This window comes from Podarcis tiliguerta (genome assembly GCF_965153285.1).
Source record: "Podarcis tiliguerta genome assembly, chromosome: 5".
NCBI classification, from domain to species: Eukaryota; Metazoa; Chordata; class Lepidosauria; order Squamata; family Lacertidae; genus Podarcis; species Podarcis tiliguerta.
The window spans coordinates 509,666-525,941 of NC_139538.1; the positions used below are offsets into that span (position 1 = coordinate 509,666).

Genomic DNA, 16,276 nt, shown 5'->3' on the forward strand with positions numbered 1-16,276 from the left:
TAATAATAATAATAAACCTTTATTGTCACTACACCACCTGTGTGCAGTGAAATTAAATGAGCCCCTCCCCCCCGACACTCATTCTTGTTCACACTCTGTGTGTGTTTGTTCTTTAACCTGTTGCTGCAGCTTATACTTCTGCACCTCCTGCCTGAAGGTAGGAGATTAAAGAGGAGCTGGTGGACTTGTAAAAGGGTAAAAGAGTTTTGGGAAATGATCCATCATGAATTGAAAAAAGTGTTTAAAAGTACTCCCCCCCCCCAAACCCAGAGTCCTTTCTGTTGGGGATCATTCTACTGAAATTCCCAGCTGTCAAAAAAGGTTATTTATGTGTGCCACTACTGCGGCCCGTGTTTTGTTAGCCCCAAAATGGAAAACAAGTGAGGTCCCAACCACAGAAGAATGGCAACTTAAGTTGATGGAATATGCGCAGCTTGCAGACTTAAAATATAGAATAAGAGAACAAGAAGAACGTACGTCTAGAGACGTTTGGAAAACGCTTATTGAATATATGGGAAATAATTGTGTACAGCTGAAAACGTTGGCACCATAAAGATAAATTCAACAGTGAAAATAAGTTTTGATGGATGCAATAATGGAATACTGAATGGTATAGTTTTTGTAAAATATGTGGGGATTTATGAACCATGGAAAGAGAAGGAGGGAAGTCATTGATATTTAACGGATGTTTATTCTAAATTGTAAAACAGAAAATTAAATAAAAATTATATATATTTTAAAAAGAACCACCCCCCTCCTCAAAAAAGCCCTGTTTGCCCTGAGCTGCAGGAGCCCCTTTGCCCAGGCCAGCTGCTCCTCCTCTGCTGTCCCACAACAACCTCTCTCTCTCTCTCTCTCTCTCTCTCTCTCTCTCTCTCTCTCTCTGGCCACTATCTTTATGGGAGGCTGTTAAAGCCAAGCCCCACAACAGCACCGAGTGCCAAGACAAAGCCCTTTGGAGAGGAAAGTACGTGGGAACAAGGCAGGCCCTGCAATCTCAGGCAATTCCGGGGCCATCAAAGCCTTAGCCTCTTTTCATAAAGTTAATAAGTCAGGCTTCAGGTGCTCCGGGAGCCAAAGTCACGGGCACCTCCTTGGCACCACCTCCGCGCGCCTGGCACAAGCCGCCCTGCCGGGAAAGAGCCTCTCCGGCTTCAGTGGGCAAAACGGGGGCTGCTTTGGGGGCCAGATTTCAGTGGCGAAATGAACCCTAGATCATCTCCAGGGATTGTTTCCCCAAGGGAAGGAGGCAGCAGCAGCAGCAGGGAAGTAATGCTATGAGTTACCATGACTTTTTTGAGCAGTTCTTTTGGTGAATTTGCTGTCTCTGTTTGCTTTCTAAGTGTTTGATATTATAGCGACTGCAGTGTTTGATGCATTTTCATGCTGTTGTGGTTATTCCGAGCTGCTTTGAGCCGGGCATTTATTGCTGGGAAAGTGGGATACAAATATTGAGTCAACTCAACACAATCGGAAGCCACAGCAGCACAGAAACAGAGAACTGTTGAGTTGAAAGCCCAGCTATCAGAGGACAGACCGCCATCCAGCCTCCGTTGAAAAACGTCCAGTGAAGGAAGAGTCCACCACCGATGGCCACTAGCCAGGTTGGAGGCAGTGATGCTTCTGAACGCACGTTGCTGGAAACCCAGGAGGAGAGAGCTGCTCTTGTGGTCCAATCCTGCTTGCAGACTCCCTTTTAAGGCATCTGGCCTGCTGCTGGGAGAACAGGGTGCTGGGCTAGATGGGCCATGGGCCTCATCCAGCAGAGGCTCTTCCTATGTTCTGAAAAGCGCCAGAGAAACAATGAAGGAGAGCAGGAGAAGCAGAAGAATGCAATTCTGTCTGATTCAACACCTGGCCACATTTTTGAAAACTGAATGCAAAACTTTGAATTTTGAGGCTTGGAGTTACTTTGCATATTTCTTAATACTTGTCACCCATGACCTGTAATGATCCTAAATCCATCAATATTTGTCCTTTACCGAGTCAAACCCTTTGGTGCATCTAGCTGAGTAATGTCCTCACCAACTGGCAGCACCTGTCCAAGGTTTCAGGCTGCAGGCATTCCCAGCTCTACCCAGGGATTGAACCTGACACTGTCTGCATGCAAAACGTGCTCAGCGACCGAGTCAAGATCCTTCCCCTTCTCAAGCTATGACTAGTTTAACGCCCCTTTTTAGGTGAAAACAGAATATGGGATTGCATGGGCCTTGGTTTGATCCATCAAAGCAATATGCATGCTCTCAATTGATTTAAATGTCCGTTTGTTGTTGTTGTTTAGTCGTTTAGTCGTGTCCACCTCTTCATGACCCCCTGGACCAGAGCACACCAGGCACTCCTGTCTTCCACTGCCTCCCGCAGTTTGGTCAAACTCTTGCTGGTAGCTTCGAGAACACTGTCCAACCATCTCGTCCTCTGTCGTCCCCTTCTCCTTGTGCCCTCCATCTTTCCCAGCATCAGCGTCTTTTCCAGGGAGTTTTCTCTTCTCATGAGGTGGCCAAAGTCTTGGAGCCTCAGCTTCATGATCTGTCCTTCCAGTGAGCACTCAGGGCTGATTTCCTTCAGAATGGATAAGTTTGATCTTCTTGCAGTCCATGGGACTCTCCTCCAGCACCATAATTTAAAAGCATCAATTCTTCGGTGATCAGCCATATGTCTATAATGTCCATAATGTCCATTTACTTGTACATTATCTGTAATGATCCTAAATCCATCAATATTCATAATATTACACACACAAACACAATCAGAATTTAACCATTGTGTTTTCTTCTGCCCCCAAATGCCATTTTCATGAGATTTTTCCCCTTCATCCTCCAGTAACACAGGGAGAAGGAGGTCTGGGCTCATGCCTATGGAAGAGCAGAAAGCTGTACCTGGAAGGCAAAGAGCAGGGCTTGGCAAGGTTGCCTGGGCTTGTTCACTCCAGCGGAGATCCCTCTGTGGGCTGGATCCTGCTCCCGCCAACGATTTCCAGGGTCTGCGTTTGTGCAGACACAATTTTCGGTGCCACAGAAGCGAGTCCCTGCGCCAGGCCGTGCTGGTTTAGCGCAGTGCGTGGGGGCTCGCCAAGCAGGCGGCTCAGTTTGGGGGGTGGCTCATGGGCCGGTTAAACACCCCCGCAGGCCGCTTGTGGCCCACGGGCCTCAGGTTGCCGACTTCTGGCAAAGAGGGTTGAGGGGTTCATTGCACCGTTTGATGGAGGACAGAACCTGTCAGCCCCCTGCTCTGGGTTGCTCATCGGTCAATTTGGGGCCAGCTTGATGAGGAAAGGCCGTAACTCAGGGACATCTCTGGGCAGGACTGGTAGACGCTCCCTGCCTGAGACCTTGGAAAGCCACTGCTGCCAGCCAGAGCACGCACTATGCACTAGATGGGCCGAGGGCTTGACTCACCCCAAGGCAGCTTCCCTGGTCCCCATGGCCCTTGCAGCCAGCTCTGGGCTTTCACCCCAGCCATTGCACATTCCCCACCCCCAACTGGAGACTCTTTGGGGCAGAGCTCCTGATCTGTCCCGGGCAAACAGTCCAGGGTCGGGGCCACCGCTGCTGCTGCCGGGGAAGGGCTCCCTGACCTGCTCCTGTTCTCCGCATTAATGATTAACACAAGACGGAGCAAGGAGCACGGGGAGCGTTTGATGTGTTCTGTCTGGGTTTGTACAAGAGCATCAAGAGTCCCGGGGAGGAACTTGAAAAGTGCAAATATTTGTGTGGGGATAAAAACTCCAGGGAAGGAGGCTGAGGGGGATGAAGTTGCGAGAGGGGAGTTGTGGGGTGGGGAAGGGGGGCCACAGAGGAAGAGGAACCTCACCTGCGGCCTCTGCCTGCTCCTCCCTGGCGCAGCTCACACAGGCCAGGCAAGCAAGTCTCATGTGGGGCTCAGTTCCAGCCCCCCAGGAGAGAACTGGGACAAATGTCTCCCCAGCCTTGAGGCTTACTCAGCTCCTCATGCAGCACAGGGTTAAGCATCTTTGCTTGTGAGCACGGTGCCTTGCCAATTAAATGTTCTGATGTATTAAGAGTGCCTACCCAAAGCACAATCCTTTGATTTTTTTAAGAGAAAGGCAGGTGTGGCTTTGGTTAATCGTACGGCTATAGTTACTAGGCAATATCAAAAGGCCACTCTTAAAATCACAGAATCAAATGATTATAGACTTGGAAGGGACCCTGCAAGGTCCTCCAGAGAACCCCCCCTGCAGTGCAGGACTCACAGGCAAAGTATCCCTGACAGACAGCCATCTGAGCTCTTAAAAAAACACCAAGGAAGGGGAGCCCAGCACCGTCGGCTGTGTTTAACTTTGAGTGCTTATAAGGGAGGGGCATTTGACCAGTCTTCCCCAACCTTGTGCCCTCCAGCTGTTTAGGGTGTCCTTCTTCTTCTTTGGTGATCCCTTGTAGCTGAGTAAGATTGTCTTCCATGAACACGGTTTTAACAATGAGTCCATAAGTGACTGTGGAGGCCAATTCTGGATCCACATGTCCTTCCACAGTGGGGACATTGGTTTCTGGGCAGGATTTGATCATGGTGAGGGTTTGCCAAGTGTGCCTTCCTCTTAGCGCATTTCTTAAGTTTGGAGTAGAGTAGTTGCTTTTGTCTTCCATAAACAAGATTTTAAAAGTGAGTCCGTAACTGACTGTGGAGGCCAATTCTGGATCCACACGTCCTTCCACAGTGGGGACATTGGTTTCCGGGTGGGAGCTATTCACGGTGTGGATTTGCCAAGCGTGCCTTCCTCTTAGTGCGTTTCTCCCTTGCTTCCTGAGTTCGAGTGTCTTCAAACCCCATGACACCTTTGGTCAAGGCTGCTCTCCAACTGGAGCGCTTGCAGGCCAGTATTTCCCAATTGCTCGTGTTTATACTACATTTTTTAAAGATTTGCTTTGAGAGAGTCTTTAAACCTCATTTGTTGACCACTAGCATTACGCTTTCCATTCTTGAGTTGGGAATAGAGTAGTTGCTTTGGAAGACGATAATCAGGCCTCCAAAAAACATGACCAGTCCAACAAAGTTGATGTTGAAGAATCATTGCTTCAACACTGGGGATCTTTGCTTCTTCCAGTACACTGGTATTACCGTAGTTTGCCTGTCTTCCCAAATGATGTGTAAAAATTTTTGGAGACACCATTGATGGAATCTTTCGAGGAGTTGGAGATGGCGTTTATAAGTGGTCCATGTTTCACAAGCATATGGTAAGGTTGGTAGTACAAGAGCTTTGTCTGTGAATGTCCCTCAAACCCTCTGCACTTCAATCGGGAGAAAGCTGCACTCACAGAGCTCAGGTGATGCTGGATTTTGGCATCAATGTTGGCCCTTGTGGAAAGATAACTGCCCAGGTAGGAAAAGTGATTGACATTTTCCAACGTTACACCATTGAGTTGGATTTGTGGCGCTGCGGATGTCCAAACACCTGGAGGGAATCAGTTCCGGGGAGGTCTCCTGCCCTAGGCCAGGAGGAGTTGAGAACCTCAGGCACAGGAGCTGAATGCGGCCCTCCATGCCTCTCTGCCTGGCCCTTGGGAGCCTCTGCAGCTACACCTGCTCTTGCCACCCAGCACCACTCCTACTAGCCCTAACCCGCACCCTCCTTGTGTGTGAGGCTGCCTGGCTGGGAGGCGCCCTTGAACCCCTGAGAGCCTCATGCTTCCTGCTGGTGGAGGAGGAGAGGGAAGGAGTTTGGCCTGAAAGGAGGAGGCTGCTCATCGGTTGGTCAGCTCTGATCCTGTTCCTGCGCCCAGTTCTGCCTCTGGCTCCGCCCACCACTGGCACAGGACCCCAAAAAGGTCGCCCAGTAGAGAATGTGGCCCCGACACTGTAAACGCCCTCCCCACACACTTCAGAAATCTCTCTGGGAACCTCCCCTCCCCAGTCCATCACAGACACAGCCCTGGGTGGAGTGAAGCATCCTGCCTCGTGGGGGGGGGGGGTGTCCCAGGATGGGGAGGGTGGGCTTCAGGCAGAGACTGCTTTATGGGCTGCCAATGTGCGAGGGAGCGGGACGTGGGTGGCGCTGTGGGTTAAAGCCTCTAGAGGTCGGCGGTTCGAATCCCCTCGGCGGGGTGCGCTCCCGCTGTTCGGTCCCAGCGCCTGCCAACCTAGCAGTTCGAAAGCACCCCTGGGTGCAAGTAGATAAATAGGGACCGCTTACTAGCGGGAAGGTAAACGGCGTTTCTGTGTGCGGCTCTGGCTCGCCAGAGCAGCTTCGTCACGCTGGCCACGTGACCCGGAAGTGTCTCTGGACAGCGCTGGCCCCCGGCCTCTTGAGTGAGATGGGTGCACAACCCTAGAGTCTGTCAAGACTGGCCCTTACGGGCAGGGGTACCTTTACCTTTAATGTGCGAGGGATACTTTAGCCGAGATTCCTGCATTGCAGGGGGTTGGACTGGATGACCCCAGGGGTCCCTCTCAAGCACACCGCTGCTTCTTTTAATGCAGGGAGGGAAGAAGAGAGAAGGGGCTTCTTCCCTTGCAGGCGTCTCTCTCTCTCTCCTCCTTCTCCCTCCTCCATCATCATCCATCTTTCCCAGGAGACTTAAGAAGGGGCGTCTGGGGCTCAGCCAGGAGGGCAGCACTTAGCCTCCTGACAGACATGGTGGCCTCTGAGCCAAACAGGATTAGCCCTTCCTTCCTGGAGGAAAAACGGATTCCCAGGGTCATTTTCTCTCCCCCCCCCCTCCAGCAGCGCCAGCCTCCTTTCTGCGGAATCGCATTCCTGACCACTCTGTGTGTGTGTGTGTGACGGGGCCACTTCCGTTTTCAGTGTGCTCGAGTCCCACTGGGAGCTCCCAAGTGCTGCATGGACAAAGCTGTGGGATCTTCTGGACCCCCATTAGCATTGAGCGCAAGAACCCAAAGGTGGGAGAAGAGGCTGCAGGATCAGGCCCAAGACCCACCTGGTTGAGCACCCTGTTCTCGCAGTGGCTGGCCAACAAGAGGAGGAGGAGGAGGCAAGTTCATGGAGGAGGGGGCTTCCGAGGGCCCCCAGCCAGCAGGGCTGGGCTCTGCCTCCATGGTCAGAATCATAGAACTGCAGAGGTGGAAGGGACCCTGAGGGTCATCCAGTCTGACCCCCTGCAATGCAGGAATATGCAGCTGTCCCCTACAGGGACCGAACCTGCAACCTGGGGGATATCAGCTCCACGCTCTCACCAACTGAGAAGTGCAACTGAATCATATCCGTTGCTGCAAACTGCAGGAGGGGAGAGGGCTGTTTTTGCGCTCGAATCCTGCCTGCGGGTTTCGCAGAATGGCCCCAGCTGCGTGGCCCCAGTGAGAACAGGGAGCCGGGCCCCTTTGGCCTCATCCAGGGGGCTCGAGAGAGAACGGCTTCCCCCTGCCCTGGAGGTTTACTCGGCTGCATCCAGCAGAGGGAAGTCCCTTTCCTGGGGCCAAGGCGGCTGCGTCTTCCTGCAGGCACAGCTCCCAACGCCGCCCCCCCCCCCGCTTGCCGTTGGGGGAGCCCCCTCTCCTGAGACCAACTCCTGGCTCTCAAAGTGCCAAGTGTGAAGGATGAAAGGAGGCCCAAGGAGGCGTCTCCCCCCCCCTCGCCGCCCCCTTACCTGGTGCTGCCGAGAATGACCTCAGGCCTGGAGCTGTTCTCAGGGTGTCGGTTTGCAAGGCCTGTCAGCGGGTCTTTTCATCTCGACCTTCCCTGAACCACATGGGCTCATTATTGTGTTCCAGTTTCTGACACTCCGGAACGGGGCCAGTCTGGCAGGCTCTGCAGTGCCAGGCATTTGAAGAGGGTGCCCTGCTCCACGCCCCCGGCTGAGCTGCCAGGCACTCCAGCAGGGTGCAAGTCTCCAGAATGATGGCAGGCTGGATTAAATGGCAATAATAATAATAATAATAATAATAATAATAATAATAATAATTGGTGCTCTCTGGCTGACCTGGTTTGTCAGTGACATAAGGCAGCACAGTTAATCTGTGGAACTCGCGGCTGCAGGACACAGTGATGGCCACCGACTTGGAGAGCCTCAAAATTAGAGAAACCACAAAGGATGGCATAACGGCTGTGCCCACCTCTGAATGCCAATTGCTGGGAACCACAAGGGGGAAGAGTGGTGGCGGCTGGGCTCATGATTTACTGCTTGGGGGCTTCCCAAGAGAGACTTCTGTTTGTCCACTGTGAGAATAATTCATAAAATTGTGCCTGGATAGAGAAAGGTTTTTCTCCCTCTTTCACAACGCACCAACTTTTGCCCCCCTCTTTCCAGGCCAAGGCCACTCTTAACGCTTCATGGCGGTCTGCGTGTGTGTGTGTTTTGTGCTCCCTCCCACCAGCTTTCCCCAGGAAAACCTGCTCTCTGCAGCTGAATCAGAGCAAACGTCCATTTGTGCTTTCTGCAGATGGACATTTGCTCCAAATGAGCTTTAAAGAGCAGGTTTTGGTGGAGCAGCTCTGGAAAGGTAAGTGTGGCTAAACCCCAAATGAACATGTGCCAATCAGAGAGCAGGAAGGGGCACCTCGGAATTAGGGGTCCTTGGAGCAGGTCCCCCCCTGGGGGGGGGGGGCGCAAATGGGAGGTGGTGGACTCTCCTCCCTTGGAGGTTCTTAAGCAGAGATTGGGTGGCCATGTGCCAGGGACTTTTTAGCTGTGATTCCTGCGCTGTCGGGGCCTTGGACTAGATGACTCTTGGGGTCCCTGCCAACTCTGCAGTTCTGTGAATTGTTTTCCCCGGGGCTTTCCCAGGGCCGGTGAAGGTGGGGGGTCCCTCCCGGCTCCCCAGAGCCAAGACTGGGCCTGGGGGGTGCACTTTCTCCCCCCTCCCCGCCCATGTGGGGCTGGAGCCTCTTTCATGGAGTTATGCCAAGAATGTTTTCCGGGGAAGCGGAGAAGGCGAGGGAGGGGGGAACTTAATCCTCTCCAAGGGCTGCGGAAAACAGACATGCAAATGGGGGCTTGCCAGCTCTTCAAGCGCCGCCGGCTTTCTTCGGGAATTACCGCCCGCCGAGCCCGCTAACGCTGACAGGCCGAGCCGCGGGGCTTGGCAGCGCAGCCGGCGGAGTGTGGGAAAGGGCGGCCGCCACGCGCCGGGCAAGGAGCGCAGGCGAGGCGAGACTCGACGGGGAGGACACCCGCTCCGGGCAGGTAATTCACAGAGAGTGGCAGAAGGAAGCTCTGAAGGGCTGAAGCCGCCCAGAGCGGCCGCCAGGTGGGCGGGGAATAATAATAATAATGATAAATAATAATAATAATAATAATAATTTAAATTGACAGGTGGTGTTTCTCTAGGTGAGGGGGTGGGGACTGTAATGACAAAAAAATCAGCTGTATACCAACCGCTGTTTTGCAATGATATATATTGCAAATAAGGAAGATCAAAAGGAGAATGCTTTTGGGGGGGGCTTTCCACAGGGACTCTCTTCCTCCTCCTCCTCCTCCTCCCGTTCTTGCTCCTCTTCCTGACAAAAGGGCTGCTGTGACCCCCCCCCTTGGGTGCCGGTGGGGGCTGTGACGTTGACGCTGCAGTGGCAAGTTCCTTTACTTACACAGGAGGGGACCCCAGGGGCCATCTAGTCCAACCCCCTGCAAAGGATATAGGATCAAGGTTGGAGGCGCAGTAGCAGGAGGTTGGGCCAGGTGACCCCAAGCTCCCACCTCTGCAGTTCAAGAATGATCTAAGCCAGTGGTTTTCAACTGGGGTGCTGTGGCCCCCTGGGGTGCCTTGAATGATGCTCAGGGGTGCCGTGGGCAACACTGGCCTCTGTCCCTCTGTCCTTCCCTCCTTCCTCTGATGCCCTCTGGGTTCAAATTCCCACTCAGCCATAAAGCTCACTGTGTGCCTTTGGAGTCAGCCTCACCTACCTCACAAGGTCGTTGTGAGGAGAAGAAGAAGAAGAAGAAGAAGAAGAAGAAGAAGAAGAAGAAGAAGAAGAAGAAGAAGAAGAAGAGTTTGGATTTGATATCCTCCCTTTAAGGAGTCTCAAAGCGGCTCACAACCTCCTTTCCCTTCCTCCCCCACAACAAACGCTCTGTGAGGTGAGTGGGGCTGAGAGACTTCAGAGAAGTGTGACTGGCCCAAGGTCACCCAGCAGCTGCATGTGGAGGAGCAGAGACGCGAACCCGGTTCCCCAGATTACAAGGAGGAAATGGGGAGGAGGAAAACCATGTAAGCCACCTTGAGATCATTGGAAGATCAAGGTGGTATATCAATATAAGGTAAGGTAAAGTGGGTGGCGCTGTGGTCTAAACCACCGACACTCCTGAGCTTGCTAATCGGAAGGTCGGCAGTTCAAATCCCCGCAACGGGGTGAGCTCCAGTTGCTCTGTCCCACCTCCTGCCCACCTAGAAGTTTGAAAGCACACCAGTGCAAGTAGATAAATAGGTACCACTGTGGTGGGAAGGTAAACGGCATTCCCATGCGCTCTGGCTTCCATCATGGTGTCCCGTTATGCCAGAAGTGGTTTAGTCCTGCTGGCCACATGACCCAGAAAGCTGTTTGTGGACAAACACCAGCTCCCTCGGCCTGAAAGTGAGATGAGTGCTGCAACCCCATAGTCGCCTTTAACTGGACTTAACCATCCAGGGGTTCTTTACTTTTTACCTTTATCTTTGTTATAAGAAAAAAACTGTTCCTTTCCCCTTATGGGGTACCCAAGAGCCCGTCTAGAGTCCTTAAGTGGCTTCCCTATTGGTAGGAGAAAAGAACAGAGGCCAACCAGAAAATATTGAGAAGCAAAGCGGCTAGTAAGCCTGATCTTTATTGAACTGTTGCAACAGGGTCCCCACTCACCACACACAGGTGGGAGGAGGAACCCTGAACAATGGTGCACAGGCCCTTATATAGACTTTTGAAATTGCCCCCCCCCCCCCTGTGGCCCAAGACCACCTCCAAAAACATCACCACAGAAGGAGGCCGTTGGTCTCCAGCAGAAATCCTGCCTGCCAGGATACCTGATAATGGTCACTGGTTGCACTACCTGGGCAGCCTGGCCATACTTTTGTGATGGTCAGTACTTTAGTTCCTGAATGCAGATCACAGGCTCACCCCATTCATACACAAATACACTCTTCAGGCAGGATCTGTAAGCACAAAGACAACGGGGAGGCTGCCATTTGCCTCCCTTACTAAAGAGGAATATTTGAGGTCATTGGGAGAATCAGAACGGCTTCAGGATTGTTCTCCTGTGCTATTTCAGACACGGGGTTTATATGTACTCATGTATGTTTATGAACATGTATTTTATAGATTTGAGACCTTAGAATTCTTATAGCACCTTTTATATAAATATACTAAATTAAAAACCAAAATGAATGGAGAGCTTCCATATTTTTTTTGGGGGGGGGGGGTTGTACCTCTGAATCCCTGGGGGTGGGGAGGGGGCAACAGGAGAGGGGCTGCAGCCGGAATGGGTGAGCCAAGGCTTGTGCAGGAACTCAAAAGAAGGTGCCGCTGCCTTCAGATGCTCCAATGGCCCCCTTTGAAATCTGGAGGGTCCCCTGCAGTTGACACCATAGAATGGTAGAGCTGGAAGGGTTCCCGGGGGTCATCTAGTCCACTGGGGGGGGATGTTTCCCTTGACCTATGGCTTTCTTGCCGCAGGAGGGAAGAATTCTGCTTCCTCTCCCACTCAGGATTTCTGCCCTTGCACTGTTGTATATTAAACGGGGACTTTTCCAGATTGTCTCTTAACAAAAGGAATCGATGGTCGGTCTGGTGCAGAAGTTAGTTTGCTCCTCTTCAGCTAAAGAACTTCAGAGGAATATTCCTAGGAAGCTGCCATGGACAGAGTCAGTCCGGTGACCCATCGACCTCAGCAGCGCCTGCACTGAATGGCAGCCGCTCTCCAGGGTTCAGAGAGGGGGGCATTGCCAGCCCCCCTGGAGATGCCGCCCGGGATGGAAATTCTGAATGCAAAGTCGATGGTCCGATCCTGCGCTGTGGAGACCCCTAGCCTGCCTGGAAGGATGTGGGGATGGTCTCCCTTTGGGAATGGGGCTGCAGGAAGAAGGAGGTGAAAGGAAAACGCAGCCCAGCTGCAGGTGGAACAGCAGGGGCTTCCGAATTCTGAGAGAGGAGCCTCCCCTTTCTGGAGGGCCCAGGTGGGCCCAGGTCCAGGTGTGTGTGTGGGGGGGGGGTTGCCACGGTGACAAGGAGATCAGGTGCTTAAGGCGCCTGTTCAGGCGCTGCAACAGGGTGGCCCCCCAGCAAGGCCCGGAGCAGCCCGTGGTGCCAGGTGAGCAAGTGGCCCTCCTTTTTGGGACAGAGGAGGGCAGGGATGGGCATGGGGGGCAGCTGGTCAAAAGATGCAAAGAGCCAGATGGCTGGATCCGACCCAAGGTCCATCTGGGCCAGCGCCTGGAAACCCCACCTCCCCCAGCGGCCAACCCGTTTTGTTGGAGTCCGATGGAGGAAGCAGGGGGCTGGGCTGGGGGGGGGCAGTTGTCAGTGGGAGGGGCACCTTCCCTGGGGAGCCACATTCTGGGGGAAGGAGGCTGGGATGGGCCCCTCAAGGCCTGGGGTGTCCCACCTATCCAGTAGGACTTGGATTCCAGGAGAAAAAACTCTTGGAATAGCCTTGCCAGGGGCTCAGGGATGAACTCCCCTCTTCCTGTGTCCTTCTCTTTGCAGTTCTGCTGCGGTTCAGCATCCCAGCCCCAGGGATGGAGGTATTGGAGAAAACAAGAGCAGGGAGTGGACCCTTCAGACCTGCCCCCCGCTGCCCGGGCTCTTTGCCCCCCACTCTGCGCTCTCGGATGCAGAGAAGCCCTCTCCTCACGAGGAACTGACAGCCTGACTCTTGCACTTCAGCTGCTGGAGGATGAACAGCGCTACCTCCTGGGGGTCATCCAGAGCTGCCAGGCAGCTGAGCTCAGGGGGCTCTGAACCCTGAAGTGCTCCAAGCAGTATATGGCCGAGCCATTCTGGTGAGTGATGGGGGGTGTGAGGGACCCCCGTGGGGAGGGAGGGGCTTTGGGGAAGGGGTTGTGCATCCCCCAGAGAGGAGGACTCTGCCGGCTTAGGGCATGGGGCTGCCGTTCCCCAGGAAAGCCAAGCCTGGTCTTGGGGGTCAGAGCCATCCTCCGGAGGCCCCCAGAAAGACCTGACTTTCCTCCTCTGTTCTCTTCCAGGACATCTTGGGGCCCTTGGAGCACTGGGGGATTGCCGCTTGACCCTTGACCTGGACTTGGAGGTCCTCCTCCGGCTGAGGTGAGTGGGGTCCTTGGGGTTGGGGGGGGGCTCCGGGTGGGGAAGAGCAGGCAGGAGGGAGAAGGGGACCAGGGAGACGGGGAGGGGCAGCGTCTAACCCTCTCCCCTTCATCTCTGCAGCATCATGAGGCCCAAGTATAACGGTGAGATGCTCAGCGCCATCCTTCACGGGACCCTGGAGGCTGTTCTTGGGACCCCCAAAAGGAGGAGGACAGAGAGGTATGTCCTTCATCTGGACTTCCCTTCTTCTTCTTCTTCACACATGTGCAGAATCTAACCCAGCACTCAACCTCTTTCCTCTCTTTTCCCGCAGGAACTGAAGAGGCGCTTCCGGCTCCTGCTGGGGAGTCTCCCGATGGAAGCCCCCAATCCTGGCACCCTCCTCCAGTTGCTCAGTGTAAATGTCCCGGTGGCTCTTGTGTGCTCCCCCCAACTTGCTCGGGGCTCGGGCCCTTGAGCCTGCCCTGCTGCTTTGGTCCCACCTGGCCCCAACGGAGACACTCTTTCCTCCGCAGGACCTCCGAGGATACGCCCTTGGCAAAACCGGGGAGGCTCAAACACTAGCGGCCAGCAGCATTTCTCTGCTTCTGGCCGTGGCGCGGAGATTCCCCCAACTCAGAGTAAGTACCTCGCCTTCTTCTCTTCATCTCTCTGGTTGCTCCCATCCCCGCAGGAGCACATCCCCCAGTGACCTTTATCGCAGATGATGCGCTGTGTGTCCCTGGGGGCCAGGATGAGGCCAGAGGCTTTTCCTGCCCCCTTTCCTGCTGCTGCTGCCCTTCCAGCAGGGCCCAGGGAGGTCCTCTGGGACGAGGGATTGGGCCCAAGGCAGAGGGAGGCCTGTCCTCCCTGGCTTGGGGCTGCTTCTGTGCTCTCTTGCACCCATTCAGGGTGGATTTCGTAGTAGCATCTGACCTGGATTTTTCTTTGCAGATGAGAGTAATTCAGCCAGACCTGGCCTGCTTCCGGCGGAGACCCCAAAAAGGTAATCCCCACACCTTAGAGACAGAGAACTCTCTTGTCCCTTGTTTGCTTGAAGGTTTGTTCTTCCCAGGTTTTCTTGCTGGGAGTCCCGCAGGACCTGCTCCCTGCCTGGCAGGCCTTTCCCACCTGGCCTGGGAGGGCAGCGCCTGGACTGACTCTCATTTTCATTCTCTTCCATCCAGATGACATCATCATCGAAGACATGTATTCAGTGCAGACCTCGGGCTCCGCTGGACACCAGAGAGAGGCCACTGGGTAAGGAGGAAGGTGGGTTTTCTCGGTTTGGTTTCAGTCGGTTGGTTTTCATACCTATCTCTGGGTTCTTTTCATCTTTTTGGGGGGCGGGACCAGAGGAGGGGCAAGGGTCCAGTGGAGGGGAGATGTATAGGATCACCAAATTATTGTCCACTTGCGAAGACTTCTGAATCTGCAGCTCCTGGAACTCAAAGTGGAAATCTAGAGGAATGAGAACCGATTGGTGAAAAGAGGAAAAAGAACTGGAATAGAAAGAGGATGGAGAGCAGCCGTCTGACTGATGAAACTTGCTTGTTAGGAGAAGGCATTTCTTTGGCTAAAGAGGAAGTGTAGAGATGCAAAGATCCACAGGATGGTCCTGAGAAGATTCCCTCATTGGAAGGAGAAGAAATCTCTCGGGCTAAAGGAGGGCTGTACAAATATAAAGAACGAGGAGAGCAGAAATGCAAGGAGACCCTGGAGGCACTGAGAAGACAGCTCTGCGACTGTTGGGAGAATATGAAAGGGAGGAAGAACGGCAAAATTCCAGGTATATGGACCCTATCCCTAAAATATTGCTGAAGGAACCTGCTGGCTCTATTTGGATATCCCAGTTGGCCAAAGAGGCACCCATCCAGAGTGGCTTTCGTTGTATCATCTGACCTGGATTTTTCTTTCCTCTGCAGAAGACAGTAGTTCAGCCGGAGCTGGCCTGCTTCTGGCCAAGTCCAAAAGAAGGTGAGCCCCACACCTTGGGGACAGCGAAGTCCCTTGTCCCTTGTTTGCTTGAAGGTCTGTACCCAGGACTCACCTCTCAGGTCTTCTTGCCGGGAGTCCTGCAGGGACCTGCTCCCTGCCTGGCAGGCCCTTCCCACCTGGTGTTCCTGAAGAGGATCAGCACAGAGAGGTGTGTCCTTTGTCTGGACTTGTCTTTGCAAGGCTCTTGCAGAATTCCAGCCAGGACTCAACCTCTCTTCTCTCTTCTTTTCCCACAGGAACTGAAGCGGCACTTCCAGCGCCTGCTGGGGGGGTCTCCACTTTGGACATGGGCAGCGCAATTGTCCACACAACTTTCCAGGCCATCCTAGAAGAAAAGAATAAGGGGGGCAGGGAGGTATGAACTTAGTCTTGACTTCTCTTGACTTTTCTTGTCCCAGGTCATTGAGAGTTGCCAGGAAGTTGCGCTGAGAGGCTTCAGGGCCATTCAGACCTCCGAGCATCTGGCTGCAGAGGCCATTCTGGTTGTGTGAGGGACCCCCGGAGGGAGGTGGGTGGGTGGGAGGGTCAGGGATGGGCAAGCCAAGCTTGGAGTTTGGGGTTGGGGCCATCATCCTGACTTTTCTCCTCCGTTCTCTTCCAGGACCTCCCTGATGATTTTAACAAGTGCCCCCTAATCCTTGACTTGGCCCTGGAGGCCTTTTTCCAACGGAGGTGAGTTGTGTCTTTTGAATGGACGTGGTTGTGGTGGAGAGAAGCTCAGGGTGGGAAGAGCAGGCAGGAGGGGCAAGGGGGACTCAGAGGAGGCAGCGTCTAAGCCTCTCCCCTCCATCTCTCCAGCTTCATGAGGCCAAACATCTCCTCCGACCTCTGCAGTGCAATAGTCCCCAGGATGGTTGAGGTACTCCTGGGGGAAGGAAAGGAGGTGGACAGGAAGATTTGTCATTAATTTAAACTTCTCTTGACATGGCTCTTTCTTCTTCCTCACACATTTCCACAATTGCAGGACTCAAAATCTCTTCTCTCTGTCCCTCCTTGCCCTCCGTGGACCTGCTGCCTTGAACATGGGCGTCTGCCACAGGAACTGAAATGGCACTTCCACCATCTGCTTTGACAGAGACCCCCAAGACTTCACACCTCCTCCTCCTCCTGCTTAATGTAAGTGTCCTGACGGCACTGGAGATG

General features: G+C 53.6%; 1 protein-coding gene across 4 annotated transcripts; it reads left to right on the forward strand.

Moving 5' to 3' along the window:
- Window positions 1-13,473: 13,473 nt before the first annotated feature.
- LOC310677953 (uncharacterized protein) lies at window positions 13,474-15,809 on the forward strand (the record flags this gene model as incomplete). 4 transcript variants are annotated; one of them, XM_083441189.1, is made up of 5 exons in its annotated part: window positions 13,474-13,553; window positions 13,672-13,776; window positions 14,323-14,395; window positions 15,370-15,488; window positions 15,735-15,809. In XM_083441189.1, 5 exons carry the CDS (start codon window positions 13,512-13,514, stop codon window positions 15,807-15,809), a joined length of 414 nt encoding a protein of 137 aa, XP_083297315.1. The 4 variants fall into 4 exon arrangements, with proteins under 4 accessions (XP_083297315.1, XP_083297316.1, XP_083297318.1 ...); XM_083441190.1 differs by lacking the exons at window positions 13,474-13,553; window positions 15,370-15,488 and adding an exon at window positions 14,090-14,141 and having other exon boundaries at window positions 13,558-13,776; window positions 15,735-15,798; XM_083441192.1 differs by lacking the exons at window positions 13,474-13,553; window positions 15,735-15,809 and adding an exon at window positions 14,090-14,141 and having other exon boundaries at window positions 13,558-13,776; window positions 15,370-15,452.
- Window positions 15,810-16,276: the final 467 nt, after the last annotated feature.